The 19,154-nt window shown below is 40.4% G+C and overlaps 1 protein-coding gene across 2 annotated transcripts in view; it reads left to right on the forward strand.

Annotated features, from left to right (window-relative positions):
• MAN1A2 (mannosidase alpha class 1A member 2) overlaps positions 1 to 19,154 on the forward strand; it is a 206,864-nt gene that overhangs the window by 54,215 nt on the left and 133,495 nt on the right. For both annotated transcript variants that reach the window (XR_010919333.1, XM_067545975.1), the window contains exon 3: positions 9,219 to 9,315. Coding sequence is in view for 1 of the 2 variants with exons in the window: in XM_067545975.1 (XP_067402076.1) it covers positions 9,219 to 9,315 (97 nt within the window). In the remaining variant the exon portion in view is untranslated. The remainder of the gene's footprint in view (positions 1 to 9,218; positions 9,316 to 19,154) is intronic.

A 19,154-nucleotide genomic window follows, 5' to 3' on the forward strand; every position in this document is an offset into this window, starting at 1 on the left:
CTAATATTCTATTACCTTATTACGCATGCACCTTTTAAATTTACCTCTTGCTCTCTGTCTAATGGTTTTCTTCAAGCTGACATTCTTTCACTTATCAGATAAGAAAACTTTCCCTCCCTTTTACCCCTGTCTGATGAAATTCCTGAAGCCAGAATTTATGACTAGATAAGTGCTTCTTCCTTCAGCAGAGGGTGAGAGAAAAAAACTCCCTTTCTTTATTCTTTATCAGAGGGCGAAAGAAAGACAGACTCTCTTTCTTTAGCAGAGGGTTTACCCATTGTTTTCCTAAACTAATTTCCTAATATTGGAACCATGAATTCCTTTTCTATTACTACAACTATTTTATTTCTTTTAGACTCTTAACTCTTTCATGAGTCTGCCTATCTGAGGGCATTTTTTAAAAATGAAATGACTTATTCAGATTGTCAGTAATTGTAATTATAGAAAGCTCAAGCACTCTTAGGTTGTTTGGAGGTTGAACATATACGCTTGCACTTGTAACATATTACTAAGTCCGTTAATATCAGTGGTTCAAATTTTAACACACAGAACCTGATGAAAAGAAATAACTTATTTCTGAACAATAGAAAGTTAAGGAGAGACTTGACCAGAGTTTATAAATACCTATATGGTGAACAAAATGGATTCTTCAGTCTATCAGGGAAAGTTATAAAAAGATCCAATGGCTGGAAGATGAAGCTAGACAAGTTCATACTAAAAATAAGGTGCAGATTTTTAACAATAATTAACTATTAGAACAACTTATTTAATGATGTGGTGGATTGTCCATCACCGGCAATTTTTCAATTAAGATTGGATATTATTCTAAAAGATATGCTCTAGTTTAAATAGCAATTAATTCAGGGAAGTTTTATGACTTTGTGTAATACAGATTAGGTGATCACAAAGATGGCTTCTAGTCTAAGGCCCTATGAAGCATTTACAGTGTGTAAAACTCACTGTATATGATTTATACAAAACAAAATGGTTATGTATTTTACATACTGTCTTTGGAAACCAGGTTTTTTGAGGGAAATCTCCCTTCTTTCCTCCCAAAAAACCAGCCTACGAACAAAAAAACCCCCAAAGTAGAGTTTTCACTCCAAAAATGGAGGAGAGCCAGAGATTCCATGAAGTCCTCTAGGGACTTTGCTATTGCTGTGGATTTTTTGTGGAAGGTACTCAGATGCCAAGGCAAGGGCAGGCAACATAAAATCCTAAAACAGATTGAGATGGATAGGTTTATGGCATTTTTGAACAATTAGAAAGTGTTAAATTAGGTTTGTAAAACAAGGAAAATAGGCAATAATGCAAAAATTAAGGGAAGCAGTTCAGTTAAACACTCATAGTATGAAAAAAAAAAATTGGCCACAAAAAAGATTGCTGTAAATTCAAGGCTGGCCAGGATAGATCACCCCAAATGACTGGTGAAAGCCCCTCACCCAGTTCAGCAAAGCTTGGAGGTACAAAATCAATCCTACAGTTTGTTTGGATCTGTGGAATAACAATAATGTAGCTGTAATGGGAGTTTGGCTATTGAGTGTGTAATAGGATCTGTGAAATGCCCAAGAATAGTAAACACTGTTTTAAATGCAAGTTACCAGACATGGTAGGGAATAGGGGGATCGAAATGGCAGGGTAGGTGTTATACAAATTTTGGGGAAATTTCTTTTAAAGCCATGACCCAGCTGAAGCAAATAATTTGTAGGTAATTGGTTTTGCAGTGAACAAGTTGTTCTGCCTCCAGGAGCAGAAATCAATTAAAGCTACATGTTGTGGTAGCTTTCCAGCAAAAGAAAGATGGGGAATGGTTAAGACCTGCTTTGAGACCCTGGGTCTTGGGGGAATTTTAGTTGCTGAAGGCGTTATGGATCTGAAGCAGGCATGGGTTCTTGTATGTTTGCTGAATGTTTCTTACAAAAAGCAAATAGAACAAGTGATCTAATAAATGCTGGTGTAGAGGAAAACCATAAATGGGGTGGGGGTGAGAAGGTGAGCTTCCACAATTTCTATTGGATTTGTTCCTGTGCAGTGTTAGGGCCCCCTCCCTCACTTCTTGGTTCACTGACAGAAGCAGAGGTCCAGAGTCCAGCAGCAGGCAATACTATGGGCTTATTGGGGTAATCAAACAGGAATCCCAGTTCTCCTCACCAGTAATTTTCCTTCTTCCCACCTTACTTCCTGTTTGACCTCAGTTTTTAAAGTGTATCTTAACCAATCATGTTCTTAAAAATATTACAAGATAATTCTTTAACCAACCCTAACATATTGTAACATAATTCTCTAACCAACCATACCCCACCACCTTAACTGATTGCAATTAGTTATGCAGCAGACGGAAACAATCAAAGAATCAGACAAATTAACAGAAAAATGGGTACCATAATGACCAAACAATACAAAGTGTAGATTCTACAACCACAACTGTTGACAAGTGTTTAAAAACCAGATAGAATGCTATCAAACAAAGTTTTCTTTAAATGTTCTAGGATCTTTCCTTTGTCTGGCGGTATTAGACTGGATTGCCTTCCTAACAGCCTGATATTGCCTTATTTTAATATAATTTGTTTGGAATGTGGATTAATGTAATTTGTTTGGAATATGGATGTGACCACATCCTTCCCAGTCTGTGATTGCCTCTGCTGCTTAGCCAAAGTACAAGACCTCAGACTATCACAGTGAGAGAAGGCCCATAGACAGGCAGCCTGTGATTTTGACTTTGTTTCTATACCCCTATAACTAGCTAAGTGATAAAAAATATACTTAAATAATCATAGGCCTATACAGGCAGGCCTAAATATCTATATTCTAACATGCAGTACTCTGCATTTAAATGAGGAGCAGAATGGTCTAAAACTTTCTGGTTGGAAGTCAGGAGTTAATCTCCCAATCTAACAGAGATAGAGGTTGTACTGCACTCATCCCTCACGAGACTGATACCGAGAAAAATTGTCCCATTGAACAGTTACCAGTTGCAAAGAGGGAAGAGGATTTACAGACCATTGAGCAAATGTATCAGGAAGGCATAATTGAGCCATCAACCATTCCTTGGGCTCACCCATAGTGCTGGTTAAGAAAAAGGATGACAGCACCAGATTCTGTGTGGACTGTAGAAAACTAAACAAACTCATTTTAAAGAATTCTTATCCATTATCAGAAATAGATGATAACCAGGATGCTATAGCAAATTCAGTCTGGTTTTCCAAACTCAATCTTAAAAGAGGGTATTTGCAAGTGGAAGTGAATCCAAAGGACATGGAGAAAAATGTTTCCACAGCAGGTCAAGGCCTAATGCAAGTTAAAAGGGTGACTTTTGGCTTGTGTAGTGCCCCTGCCACATTTGACAGGCTTGTGGAGAGGTTATTCCATGGCATGCCACTGTCATCCTGCTATATCTAGATGATATCCTGGTGCATGCTAAAACATTTGAACAGCAGCTGATACATTTACAAATGGTGTGTGAGACGTTTAAGACTGCCAATTTGAAGTTGAAGCCCAAAAAGTGTAATTTGTTTCAAAAAGAGGTTATTTACCTTGGTCACACAATTAGTGAGAGGGGAATTTCAACTGACAAGAAGAAAATTGATACTGTGCAGAACTGGCCAGCTCCCCAGACAGACATAGTTGTCCAGAGTTCAGAGATACCCAGAGCATGGGACTGCAGTCCCTGACCATCTTGGCTAATAGCCATTGATGGAACTATCCTCCATGAACTTATCTCATTCTTTTTTGAATTCAGTTATACTTTTGGCCTTCACAACATCCTTGGGAAATTAGTTCCACAGGTTGACTGTGCATTGTGTGAAGAAGTACTTCTTTATTTTGGTTTCAAATCTTCTGATTGTTAATTTCATTGGGTGACCCCTAGTTCTTGTGTCATGTGAAGCGGGTAAAAAACACTTCCTTATTCACTTTCTCCACACCATTCATGTTTTTATACAGCTCTATCATATCCCCCCTTAATTGTCTCTTTTCCAAGATGAACAGTCCCAGCCCATTTTTAATCTCTTGCCATATAATTGCCCACACCCTACTCATATTTGTTGCTCTCTCTGTACTTTTTCCATTTCTAACATCTTTTTTGAGGTGGGGTGACCAGAACTGCATGTAGCATTCAAGGTGTGGGCATACCATGGATTTCTATAATGGCAGTATGATATTTGCTATTTTATTATCTGTCCCTTTCCTAATGGTTTCTAACATTCTGTTACCTTTTTGACTGCTGCTGCACACTGAGTAGATGTTTTCAGAGAACTATCCATAATGACTCCAAGATCTCTTTCTTGAGTGGGAACAGCTAATTTAGACCCCATCATTTTGTATGTATAGTTGGGATTATGTTTTCCAATGTGCATGTCTGTAATTTCATGTCACTAACTACCAAGCCTTGTTCGTGAAATATGATTTTAACACCTATTCCAGGCTTATGGACTTCAGACAAGCTTTCCACAGAGGACAGGGCCCAATTTAAATCTCCTTTAGATGAAGGGAAGCTAATGGCAAAGGTTGCTCTCTAGGCTGTAGTGGTTGCAACAGACATAGCTTCTAGAAGTTTGGCCACTGGTCTAGTCATGAGGAGGGACTCCTGGCCGAAATCATCAGGGTTTTCTAGGGAGGTACAGAACATCATCCAGGACTTGGCTTTTGATGAGTCAAATCTCTAATGAGAAAACATATGAGACCCTGCACTCACTAAAAGATGCAAGATTGACTCTGTGTTTCCTGGGAATTTATAATCTGGCCCACTGGGAGGAAAAACCAGAGGCAACCCTTTAGACCAAGGCCACCCACTCCTCATGAACCTTATTACCAGCACACAGTCAAGCCACCACACAAATGTCAGAAGATTCAGAGGCCTCACTTCTCAGCTCCCTCTCCTGCCTCAGCCTCTACTCACTCTCAACTATCAGCTAAGAGCCATTTTTGACATCAAGACCCGTGTGCCACCACCAATATCAACCACCTAGCTCCCTCTTAGCTTTCAGGGCCAAATAGCACTCTTTTCCCACAACTGGAACAAGATCATTGCAGATAGTTGGATTCTGGAGATCATCCACCGGGGATACTCCATAGAGTTTCTCTTCTTCCCTACTCACTACTGCTTCCCAGTCTCCCTTTGGTGGCCCCTCTCATGAGGTAATTCTTCAATGGGAAGCAGAATCCGTCTGACACAAAGGGGAAGTAAAGTGTATCCTGGCTCATTACCAAGGGGGAGAGGATTCTACTCCCCATATTTCCTAATTCCCAAAATGGCAGAGAGTGGAGACCCATCCTGGTCCTTTGTCAACTTAACATCTTTATTTGAAAACTGAAGTTCTGGATGATTACACTGGCATCTGTAATCCCCTTCCTTCAGGAAGGGGTGTGATTCGCAACTCTCAATGTGAAGGATGCATGTTTCCATGTGGACATTCACTCATCACACAGGAAGTTCCTGTGTTTTACGGTAGGCCAGGAACATTTTTAGTTTCAAGTCTTCCCCTTTGGGTTGGCTACAGCACCCAGAGTATTTACAAAGGTATTTTCCATGGTGCCAGCCCAGGTGAAATGCCAGAGCTATATTGTATTCCCATACCTGTATGACTAGCTCCTGGTAAGCCAGTCTTGTCAGGAGGTCAGGTTGGCAACAAGGGTTCTCATACAACTTTTAAAAGCTCTAGGTGTTTGCATAAACAAAGAAAAGTCTTTTTTTTTACCCACAAGGTTAGTCAAGTTTATAGAGGCAAGGTTGCACTAGATTTCTGCGGGATCATTCCTCCCTTCAGAAAGGTTTCATGCAGCGAGCACCCAGATTTCACACATCACTCACAGACCATGAACCAAAGTGCACACAGCTCCCATTTCATGGTCAAAGCTCTTCTCAGGAATTACGGGCAATGCTAAAAGATTCTAAGGCAACATTGAGGTCTGTTGAAACGAGAAGATTTAGCAGGACTCAAACTGCCCAGAGATTGCTCCCAGCTCAGTTCTCCTGTTTTCACAGAACCTCCAAACCTGCTAGAAAAAGACAAGGGTTCCAGAGGAAAAGAGCTTCTCACCCCCCTCTCCCTCCATTCAGCAAGTATCCAGTCATCAATGAAACAGCAGTTTTGATGGGTTGGTCAAGGGTTCGACTCCTCCTTCACCTGTAGTTTGCAGGCTGCAATGCTCTGCTTATCTCCTGTTTTGGAGATGGTCTTGCTGATTTCCAGCTAGCTTGGTGGTGTATCACAACAGATGGGTGGTCATGGAGAGTTATAATATCGGGCTATATATACCATCCACTTCCCATTCCTGTTCAAGAGCTCCTCTCACGGGACTATCCATTGCCAAGAGGTTCACTCCCTCTTTCGTTTAGGAGCAACAGAACAGGTTCTGTCCCCTCACAAGGAGAAAGGGTTTTACTCAAAAGTATTTTCTCGTGGCAAAGAAGGATGGAGATCAGGCTTATATCTAAGACTACTGAACAAATGTGTAAAGCCTCAGAATTTCAGGATGACGACTGTGGCAGCTATCCTCAGCTGGTACTTGGATACCTTTATGGGACCTCTCTTTCAACCTATGGCAGCCTGCTTCTTGCTTCACTTATCTATGACGGCGGCCTTTCTAGTAGCTATCATGTCAACCTGCCGAGAGATTGGAACCTTGATGGCAGACCCCCTGTTTACAATATTTTCCAGGGACAAGGTTTCCTTATGGCCGCATCCAAAGTTCTTACCTAAGATGCTGTTGGATTTCCATCTTAACCAGTACATTTGTCTACTGATAGTTTTTCCTAAACCACATAAATTTCAGTGTGAGACCTCCTTTCATACATTAGATGTACAAAAGACTTCTGTCTTTTATCTGGATAGGATCAAGCAATTTCAGAAATCACCTATAGTGTTTGTCTGCATCGCTGAAAGATCTAATGGGTCCATGATTTCTTCACAGAGACCGTTGAGATGGATTCTGGGTATATTATTGCTTGCTATGATGCATCTAGTGCTTTGCCTCCCCAGAGGATAATAGCGCACACTGCCAGATTGCAGGCATCTTCCGACAGTGTTACTCAGAAACATTCCAATATCCCAGATATGCAGAGCTGCTACGATGGCCTCAGTGCGTACCTTTTCTGAACAGTTATGCCTTGGTCCACACCACCAGATCTGATGTGGCACTTGGTTCTGCTTACTGTCTTCAGTCTTGGACTTGATTCCAAAGCTCCCTCTTGCCTTGAGGATACTTCTCAGGAATCACCTGAAGTCATCTATAGGGAGGCTACTTGAAGAAGAAAAACGGGTTACTCACCTTGTGCAGTAAGTGTGGTTCTTCCAGATGTTTGTCCTCCTGAGTACTCCACTACCCACCCTCCTTCCCTTTTGCATCGGTCTGTTCTTTATTGAATGTTTGGATAGAGAAGGAACTGAGGGTGGTTCACCCATGCAATCCTGTATACCCTTGGAGTAAATCAGAAGGCAGTGTAGAATGCATATGTGGGCCAAACAGATACTGTTAACAGAAAATCTCCAATCAAGGGCTCAAGATGCGCGTGCACATCTGAAGTGGAGCACCCCTAGGGACACACATCTCAAAGAACCACAGTTACTGCATGAGGTGAGTAACCTTTTCAACTGCATTCTTAATTTTTTATCAGCCAGGAGAGAGATCCTAAGTTACCACTTAAGCCCTTCACTAAAGCTGTGCTGAATTGCATAAAACTGTCACAAACATAGGAAAGTAAAGAAAACAGATACACCTGATGCTCACTACAGAGGGCTCCAATCATGGTGCTACATACCTACATGCTACCACAATATAAAAAATTAATAGAAGTGTTTATTGCTATATATTATGGGTGAGATTTTCAAAAATGTCTGTGAAATAATTCCTGAGCTATTTAGGCATTTTAGAAATTCCCAACCTATGTAAAAACAAAGGTCATCATTTGTCAAATGGTTGAACAAGTAATATTTAAAGAAGGAATTACAAACCCATGGAGGGAGGGGAACGCAATAAGAAGGATGTGAGTGTCCTATCTTAAGTAGATAAAACCAGCTGAGTTCATGTATGTTGCTTCCTGATGCTTTTAGAAAGGGCAATCAAAGTAATTTACACATTGACTCACTCTATGGCCCTGGGTAAGTTAATTCACCTCTTTTTGTGTTTCCTTGTTTTTGAAAAGGGATAGTGTTACTTACTAACTTACTTTATATGGATGTTATTTGGCTACTGTGTATTTATGTCAGTTGAAATATGCAAAGTGCTGTATAAATGCCAAGTGTTATTTGTATTATTAAGTCATGTGTCTTCTGTTTGTTTGGCTCAGTTCACCTATTATACAGCATTGTGTGTTTATGAGTGCTCTATAAATAATTACTAGAATGCTTAACACAAAACTGTGAACGGTAATAAGATGGCAGACCTTCTGCAGAACCCTTCTCTCTTTACCTTTCATATATTATTCACATGTTCTTTTCACAGATGTACCATGGAATCATGGAGCTAAAAATGGAAAAGTCCAACAATTAGATCATCTAATCCACTTCCTGTAGTCAATGCAGGATTTTCCCCTATAGAATATTTTCTAGCAGTGTTTCTCAAGTGTTTTCCTACTGGGAAGCCAATTATTGGAGCTTGTGGAAACCTCCCCTCACACTGCGTGGCAAATTGGTACGCTATAAACTCACACGCTGCCTTGCTGCACAACTTACACTGTTGAAAAGCCCAAAATAATTCCTCCTTGCTCTCCTTGAAATTTACACCCTTCAGATATTTGTAGATTGTTGTCATGTTATTGCTTAGCCAAGTAGTCAGATTTAGGCCAGGATTTTTAAAAATGTATGCCTACACTTAGGCTCCTGAGTCCATATACAGGCCCTGAAATCAGTGGCCTGAATTTCAGAGAGGCTGAGCACCTAATAGCTCCTATTGAAATTAAATTGACTTAAAGTTACTGTTTGTGTGCTCAGCAACTCCTGGTTAAAAAGCACACTTTTATGTCCTTTGACACTGTTGTAAGTGCTCAATGCATCACTCCTCTTTATTGGGGCATTTTAGATACTCTTGAGATTTTTTGGATCAAAGACTGTTCATACTATATAGTCTGCCTATCTTAACTGATAGAAATAGAGACAAAATAGCCATCAGTATGCTGTCGTGAGCTTGAGGCACAGACATTTTCAGATAAGAAACTTGTTAATAAAGCTGTATTGTATGAGTAATCTATATTAACTGAATCCAATTTTCTCCTTCCTCAGATGATGAAGCATGCCTGGGATAATTACAGGCAGTATGGATGGGGCCATAATGAACTCAAACCCATTGCCAGGAAAGGACATTCCACCAACATATTTGGTAGGTTATACTTCCTGTTATTTTAGTGTTTCTGTCCTCTCCTTCCTTCTCATATAACTGCTCTTTAGAAATTTCATATGAACTTTCTTACTGTAGTACATTGTAATGTAAATTATTGTAAAATACTGTGAATCAGAGAGAGCTTCTTAATGCATTGTTTTAATGATCATTCATTGCCATGTAAAAACTGTTCAATGGGATTATTTTGTGTTAAATGCTTTTAAAAATATTTTATTACTACAAAGTTATATTGCTGAGTTGGGCTTCTATACAGTATTATTTTGGTGTGCATACCAACAGATGTAATGTGGTAATGATATTTATGAAGTGTCATAAGTGTCACCCGTTATTTGTGAAATGTGTAGAAAGACAGCATTCCTTCTCCATATGCTTGAAGTTCAACTCTCACAAATGATACGAGGCAAAATTTAAATACAAAAGACACACAGAAAAACTATTCATAAGAAGATCAATTTATGCAATAACTGGGTTTTAAAGAGGGGGCTGAAGGAGGAATATGTAGGAATTTAGGAGCAATTCTAAAGTTAGGAGTTGAATGAAAGAAGAGCAAACCTCAGAGCCCAAGAATGTGGGTTTAAGCAGGGATGAAGTTTGAAAAGGTGTGAAGGTAAGAAGGAGTTTGATTTTGATTCAGGAGAAAGAAAGCCAGTGAAGGAATTCAAGGAAAGGAGTGTTGTTGTAGGAGTATCAAGAGGAAGATGGCTATTAGCAATGACATTTTGGATAGCTTGGTGAAGGGAAAAGGAAAATGTGGGGAAGTCAGAGATGAAGAAGTTGTGGAACACAGGATAAGAGTGGAAAGGGTAGATTTTAGATAGTGTAGAAGTAACAAGGTTTACCATGAGCCTCATTATGTGGCAAGCCTGAGAGAATGGAATCTAAGATGATGAGAGGGTTACAAGCCTGGGTGATGGAGGGGGAAGTGGAATTATCAGTGATGGTAAGGAAGGGAAAAAGAGGAGATGGTTTGGGTAAAAAGAGAGAATGATTTAACAGAATGATCCTTATGTGATTGAGATGTGTCCGAGAGGGGATTTTGAAAAGAGAAAGATGCAAGATTGGGGATAGAGTGAAAGATCACAGGTGCAGAAGTAGATTTAGGAAGTCATTGTCTTAGAGTCGGTAGCTGAACCAATGGGATAGACTAAGGTAACGCAGGGAGAACAGGATGGGGCTATGGACAAAGCTGTGGTAGGCTCAGAATAGAGAATGGAAGGAAAGCATTGGAGGAACACATTTAAAAAATAATGTAGGAGTAGTGAGGGAGATAAAAGGAGAACTAGGAGAGCTCTGAAAGTTCTGGAGGAAAGTATGAGCAGCATTCCAGGACTTAAGTGTCTTTGTGAAAAGCAGATGGTATGTTAAAAATAGGGAGTTAGAATTTTCGGGAACTTCTATGGCCTGTTCTATACTGGAGGTCAGACTAAATTATCACCAAAATCTGTTTTGGCCTTGGAATCTATGAATCCATGAATTGTGATCCTCTAGTCTGACCTCATGTATAACACAGGCCATAGAATTTCCCCAAAATAATTCCTAAACCATATCTTTGAGAAAAACTTCTAATCTTGATTTCAACATTGCCAGTGATGGAGAATCCACCACAACCCTTGGTAAATAGTTCCAATGGTTAATTACTCTCACTGTTAAAACTGACTCCTTATTTCCAGTCTGAATTTGGAAAAAAGGAGCGTAAGGGGGGTTATGAAAATGGTCTTCAAATATTGAAAGGCTGCCAAAAAAGATGGAGAAAAATTGTTCTCTTTTGCCACAGAGGGCAGGACAAGAGGCAGTGGGTTCAAACTACAGCATAGCAGATTTAGATTAAATCTCAGGAAAAACTTCCTAACTATAAGAACAGTAGGACAATGGAACAGACTGCCTAGGGAAGTCGTGGAATCTCCTTCACTGGAGGTTTTCAAAAGGAGGCTGGATAGCCATCTGTCTTGGATGGTTTAGACACAACAAATCCTGCGTCTTGGCAGGGGGTTAGATTAGATGACCCTTCTGGTCCCTTCTAACCCTATGGTTCTATGATTCTATGAATTTTTCTAGCTTCAGCTTCCAGCCATTGGATAGTGTTATACCTTTCTCTGCTAGATTGAAGAACCCATTAATAAATATTTGGTCTTCTTGTTGGAACTCTTAGACTGTAATCAAGTCACCCTTTGACCTTCTCTTTGTTGAGCTAAATAGATTGAGCTCCTTGAATCTGTCACTTTAAGGGATGTTTTCTAATCCTTTAATCATTCTTATGGCTCTTTTCTGAACCCTCTCCAATTTATCAACATCCTTCTTGATTATGGGCAACAGAACAGGACACAGTATTCCAGCAACAGTTGCACCAGTGACAAATACAGAAGTAAAATGATCTCTCTACTCCAACTCAAGAGTCCCGTTTATGCACTCAGGAATTGCATTAACATTTTTGGCAACAGTGTCACCCTGGGAGGTCATGTTCAGCTGATTATCCAGCATGAACCCTGAATCTTTTTCAGAGCCACTACTTCCAGAATAGAATCCCCCATCCTGTAAGTATGGCCTATATTCTTTGTTCCTAGATGTATACATTTACATTTAGCCATATTAAAGCACACATTGTTTGTGCCCATCTTTTAATAAAGATGTTAAATAGCACAGGGCTAAGAATTGATCCTTGCATAACCCCATTAGAAACACACCTGGTCAATGATTCCCTTTGTACAATTGTTTTTTGAGACTTACTGCTAGCCAGTTTTTAATCCATTTAACATGTACCATGTTAATTTTATATCATTCTCATTTTTTAATCAAAATGTTGTGCCATATCAAGTCAAATGCCTTACACAAGCCTGTTATAACAATACTATTTCCTTGTAATCTCATCAAAAAAAGATATCAACTCGTTGCTTGACAGTGAGAGACTTTTAGGGTATGTTTTCACAGCTCACGGCAGCGAGCCTCCCAGACTGGGTCAATAGACTTGGGCTCACAATATCATGCTAAAAATAGTGTGTAGATGATGTGGCTTTGGGCTGAAGCTCAGGCTCTGAAGCTTTGGGAGGAGAATGGGCATCCGAACACAAGCCACAACTTCAAAATGCTGTCAGCACAGCTCTTTTGACCACTGTCGTGAGTCCCTGAAACCCAACTCTATCAACCCAGACTGGGAGTCTGCCATGAGCTGTGTAGCAATACCCTTGTCACGCTGTCTGGAGTGGCTCACAACTGTGAGTGCCAGTCTCAGGTCAGACTGTCCGCAAATAGGGCAGACACCCCAAACTGGTGGTATATTCTATAACTAGATTTCACCAAGCGAGTAATAAATGTGCACTCCTGGATCACTGTATTAGTCTTTCCGTGGAGTCACAGTCCCCTTAGGCTCTCCAGTCTACTTTGTCACCCAGACAAACTGGACTTGTGATACTGGTCACTATACCACATATCACATCACATTAGGTTACTTCCCCCCCCCCCCCCCCCCCCCCCCACACACACACACACACACACACACACACACACACACACACACACACACACACACACACACACACACACACACAAAAAGGGTCAGTCACTTACCCCAAGTCAAGGGATACTCTCGGTCTCACACGAAGATAACACTGGCAGACAATTTCTCTAGTAAACTAACTAAAGGTTTATTAGCTAAGAAAAAGAGAGTTATTGAGAGGTTAAAGCAGGTAAAATACATTAACAGGTGAGTCAAAACTTGTAAATCCAAAATGATAGAAGAGATGTAGTAATCTGCTAGTTTTCCGTAAGTCTCTCAGGGCTACCCAAAATAACTTTGGGGATCTCTGTCTTGTATCTGGAGTGCTCCCTTGTGTGTGTCCAAATAGTTCAGATATTCAGGATCATTCCCTTAAACCATTATTTTTTAGATCCTGCTCATAGAAAACAATCTGAACAGTGTCCTCACCAATATGGGTTTTGATGAGTAGCATCTGCAAACTGAATCTGTGAATTTCCATTGCTGAACACAACTTCCCTTGCTTTGAAGTTAGCATTCTATTTCCTTTGAATTCTCACATAATTTAGTTCCAGAGGGGTAGCCATGTTAGTCTGTATACAGCAAAAACAACGAGAGTTCTGTGGCACTTTAAAGACTAACAAATTTAATATTTGCAGGCATAATTTGCAGGCACATAATTTAGTTAAGATGATATACATAATGCAATTGTTTGCCAGTATATTATAATAGGGATAGATAAGTGAAAACAATACAAGCAACATTTCATTAGTTTTCAGACAGTTTACACATCAAGGAAATTCTCATCTTAATACTTACACACTTTTGATCTAGGGTTAACTAAGTACAGCGATATACATAATGTAATGGGATAGCATTGAGCAGGTTACAGATAAGTGAAGACAATATCATTCACATTTACTTTGAATTAAATTAACACTCAAGTGAATTAGTACACTTAACATTTCTTAGATATACACACACAAGTGAATTAGCCTATTGCTCTGACCTGAGCTTGCCTGTCAGCATCACAGTCCTAAAAGAATTTAATCTGTTTAGTTTACCAAAAGAAGATGAAGAGATGATTTGAATACAGTCCATTCAGGTAGAGAAAATATATAAGAACGGCCATCCTGGGTCATTGATCTGACCCATTATCCTGTCTTCTGACAGTGGCTGGTGTTAGATGCTTCACAGGGAATGAACAGAACAGGGCAATTTATTGAGTGATCCATTCCCTAAATTTTTTTGAACCAGTTATACATTTGGCCTTCACAATATCCCCTGGCAACCCCCACAGGTTGACTGTGCATTGTGTGAAGAAGTAGTCTTTTATGTTTGTTTTAAACCTGCTGCCTTTTAATTTCATTGTGTGACCCCTGGTGTTTGTGTCATGGGAAGGGGTAAATAACACTTCCCTATTCACTTTCACCGCACCATTCAAGATTTTATAGACCTCTGCCATATCCCCCCATAACTCTCTTTTCTAAAGTGAAGAATCCCAGTTTTTTATTCTCTCCCTAGGCAAGCTGTTCCATACCCCTAATCATTTTTGTTTCCCTTCTCTATGCCTTTTTCCAATTTTAATATATCTTTTTTGAGATGGGGTGACCAGAACTGCACACAGTATTCCAGGTGTCGGTATACCACATGGATTTCTATAGTGGGATTAAGATATTTACTACCTTATTATCTATCCCTTTACTAATGGTTCCTAACATTCTGTTAGCTTTTTTGACTGCTGCCGCTGCACACTGAGTGGATGTTTTCAGAGAACTATCCACAGTGACTTCACGGTCTCTTTCTTGTGTGTTAATAGCTAATTTAGATCCCATCATTTTGTCTGTATAGTTGGGATTATGTTTTCCAATGTGCATTACTATGCTTTTATTTAATGAATTTCATCTTCCATTTTGTTGCCCAGTCACCCAGTTTTGTGAGATCTCTTTGTAACTCTTCGCAGTCAGCTTTGGACTTAACTATCTTGAGTAATTTTGTATCATTGCAGACTTTGCCACCTCACTGTTTACTCCTTTTTCCAGATCATTTATGAATATGTTAAACAGTATAGATCCCTGGGGAATCCTGCTATCTACCCCTCTCCACTGTGAAAACTGACCATTTATTCCTACCCTTTGTGTCCTATCTTTTAACCAGTTACTGATCCAGGAGAGGACCTTCCCTCTTTTCCCATGACTGCTTACTTTGCTTAAGAGCCTTTGGCCTGGGACTTTGTCAGAGGGTTTCTGCAAGTCCAAGTACACTGTGTCCACTGGCTCACCCTTGTCCACATGTTTGTTGATCCCCTCAAGCACTCAGAGAAAACCCCAGGTCACCGGCTGAAGTGACCCTGCTCAGTTCAGTCTCGAAGGGGGGAGAGATGTGACGAAGTGGAGATATTCTTGGGGTTTTCTCTGGTTGCTCGGTGTGTGCCTCAATTTCCCCCATGTGTTACTCATGTATTTCGATGATGGGACCCAGGTGCGTGATCATTGCAGAGGCCACTAGAAGGCAGATGGGCCCTCCCCAGTCATATGTATGCAGACAATAGCCAGACTCCTCTGCCCTGCTGGGTCAACCAGCTGCAACAGGTTCTAACAGATTGTGGCAGGTGGAGACAAGGAGGGGTGACCACCTTGCTCTGGAAGGAGTCAAGGGACTGGGGAGGGGCAAGGGGATGGGTCTGGGGGGTGGCTGGCTGAAAGGGAGCTTGGGAGCGGGGCCTGAGAATGGGCTCTGAGTCCTGCCTGGCGGTTGCTGCTGTACGCGCTAATTAATCTGCTAACAAAGTCTTTCTGTGCTGTGATCCTGAGAACTAATAAGCTCTTCTGATTTCCATGCTGACTGCGAATTGCTTCTGACTGCAGGGCAGGGTGCGTGGCCCCTTTGGGCTCCATCCAGGGGGACTCACCTGGGGGAGGGGAGCTCAGGTGGAGCAGGGGTGCTGAACGCTTCAAGGTCAGATTCAGGAGGCGGCTGCACTGGTGTGAGGAGACCTGGGGGCAGTCTCCGAGCACTGGAGTTCTGCCTGGCTTCTCCCCGAGTGGTTCCAGAGCGCTGTTCCTGGGGGACTCCGTCACATGTTCACAACCAGGAAAGAGAAAAAATAAGGTGGGGAAGGATAATGACATATGAGGGAGAAGGTGTCACAACAGCAACCTAAGGGTTTGTCTACATTTAAAAGGCAGTAGCAAATCTGCTCTGCTGTAGCGCTTCCATGAAGGTGCTACCTACGCTGATAAGAGGGCTTTTCCTGTCGGCGTAGGTAATCCACCTCCCCAAGAGGTGGTAGCTATGTTGATGGGAGAAGCCCTCCTGTCAACACAGTGCTGTCTACATTGGAAGGTAGGTGGGTAAAGTTGTGTTGCTCAGGGGGTCAATTTTCCACCCCACTGAGTGCCGTAGTCATACTGCCATAAGTTACTAATATAGAACAATCTTAAAGCTCACATCCCAAGTCGTGTTTAAGATTTACCCAAAGCCAGCGGAGGTGGTGATGTCTTCTGGTTTCCCTTCTCTGGCCCAGTCTGCTTCAGGATATATTTCAATATCAGAATGATGAAGGCCCAACGGACTCATGATGGAGTCAAAGGAGACTGTGTGTGGTAGCCCTGATGCTAAAACTTGCTCCTACCAGTCCTCTCATTCCCCTTCCCTAGATAAACATTGTCCAAGAAGGGGTGGCAGCCTCACCCCATTAAAATGAACTAATCCAACCACATTTCAGTGATTTTTACTATAAACATTTCAAGTAACTTTCAGCTCAGTGTTATACTAACAGATAACTTTAGCAGGAACCTTGAAGCCATCTCACAGTTCTTGAAACTTAAATAGTTCAGTTTGTACTAGTCTATTTCTCTTCAACTTTTGCTTTTGTAGACAATTTTATGTAACAGCCTGTGTTGAGTGTGGCTTTGTTACCTTGGTCGGCTTAGAGCACTTCTGCACAACATGAACAACTTAGAGGGCTTCTGCACAACATGAAGCACTGTTAATAAAATAAAATTGATTTGCACACCTATATTGTTTGTGTCTCCTGAAATTAGAAAGCCCTGAAAATAAAACCTCATCAATTTGTCTTCTGATTTTTTGGTTCTGTACATACCTAAAAATAAAATGAATTGCTAAGAGTAGGTCAGAATGCGCTGTTAGATTTGAGTGTCATAATGTATCAGTTAAACAGACGTTTTAATAAAGGGAAATGAATTTGTCTGCAGAAGTGATGCACTTTATTGATACAGAATGTTATGACATTAAAAACATAACAGTGGGTAAGCATCTTGCTGTGCAGTTCCAGGCGTTGCATGTGCACAATATTTGGCAAAGGATATGTTGTGTTAAGAAAATTTGGTCTGATAGATATCTGTTTCCGGTAGTTTTAAAAAACGTAATAAAGATCTTTCCTAATGGATAAAGCTCTTTTTGAAGCTGTTGCAGATATATTAGACTAACAAGTAAGATATCAAATGGAGGAAGCCAGGTCTCAGATTAGGTTGGCTTAGTGAGCCAATACTTCTTGTTTGGCAAGCCATCACTTTGCTTTTGTTTCTGGACCTGTCTCACTGTCTAGCTGCAGCACAGCGGCTGTCTTGTGTTATCAGCACCACTGGTAAATCAGAGATGTTAAATTTGAAGACAGTTGTGCTTTAAGAGGGCTGTGTGTGTTTGTTTGTAAATGTGTGTATGTGTGAGAGAGAGCTTGCTGCTGCCTTAAAATGTGGGGAGCATCTCCAGCAGCTGGGACACATCAGTGTTTGTTGCTTGGCAACACAGACCTAACAATTAATTCTGCTTATCTGCCTGAAGGCAGGAGCAACAACAGGCTATGCCCCACAAAAGAGCGGGGGGGAGACAGAAACACACCTTCCAACAAGCCCTGAGGGTATCAGATCACTCTGAGGATAAGCTGAGTGGTCTCTCATTTTTATGTCTTCTTTCATTTAGATTTTTGTTGTGGGTGGAGCTTAGGTGATTATTGCTATTTCTTTTTCCAGTGTGAGTCCTGGAAAATCAGAGATGGTGCATTACATGTATATAATAAAGGAAATTAACTATATACAAGTGTAAAATTATTGGAGACAAATGTACCATAGTCACCTAGATTATTTTAATCACTTATCATTGCGTTAATATTAGAAATAAAATCATATTAGTTCTCTTAACAGACCAGACAGAGCCATGTAAGCTGGTGCAGTATCACTCAGCTGAACAACTGCACAATGCTTCTTGGTTATATTATTCCTCCATTTCTCCTGTTATTGCAGAACTTTTTCCTGGTTTTTCTGTCCTGGAACTACACAGCAAAAGCTAATACGTCAAGTTTGAACTGTAAAATATGCAGAAAGTACTGTAAAAAAATCATGTTGAAGAGAGGCCAAACAATGTTAGTTGGTAGCTTGGAAGATAGAAGGATCATACTGTTGATTGTGGCTTTGTCTTCACTGCTTTTAAACCAACAAAAAAACAAAAACAAAAAAACAAACAAAAAAAAAAGAAACTACTCCTGTCTTGTCTCCACTTGGATTTTACAGTGAGATAACGGGTGTGTGAGTTACTTTACCCCCAAACCTTTTTTGTCACTGAAGACACAGTCTGTGTGTGTGCATGCATAGGGTAAGTAGGGGAAGGGAAGGAGTGGTTGAGATAGTTGTTTATGTAAATAAATATTACTTCTCTCTTTTTGTATCCCTTTTGTGAAATGATGAGCAGTGATATTTTAGCTGAGCTATGCATATAATATCAGCCCCGCCCATCATTAAAGTTTCTCTGTGGCAAATAAAAGAAAGCAATAATTGTGTCCATGCCTACTGATAAAGAAAATCACAAAAGAATTCCAGGGTGAAAATTACAAACCTGTGTTGTATAAGTGAATTTAGTTTTCCTGTATTTCAAATACTTTTTTCTTCTTAAAGCAATGAGATTTGCTATTAAGCTTTACTGGGAGAAATAAGTGTAAAATATCTGCATGTGCAACATTGTCCTCTGTGAAATACATAATGGGGGAAATTCATTGAGAGAGATTTCCACAGGTTTAAGATTTTAAATTGGCTACACACTATTTTTCTTTAGTAACACAAACTCTGGAAAAACAGCTGTCACTAAGTACCTAATATATCTTGTGATGGCCCATTGCTGAACTGATTTGGATTATTACGGATTTGTGATGTGCTGATCTGAGTCTAAGATTTATGGCTGATGCTACTATATGGGACAAATAGTGTCATGTTTTAGATATACACAAGAAATCCAGGCTTTGCCTCACATAAGTAGAGATGTTCTTTGTTCATAATGTAAATCTGTTTTCAGTGACTCCAGTTGACTGCAGGGAGGGGTAGGATATGGGATGCAG

This window comes from Emydura macquarii, unplaced genomic scaffold (assembly GCF_026122565.2).
Source record: "Emydura macquarii macquarii isolate MOO-44397 ecotype Brisbane River unplaced genomic scaffold, CSIRO-AGI_Emac_v2 contig_1119, whole genome shotgun sequence".
Lineage (NCBI taxonomy): Eukaryota > Metazoa > Chordata > Testudines > Chelidae > Emydura > Emydura macquarii.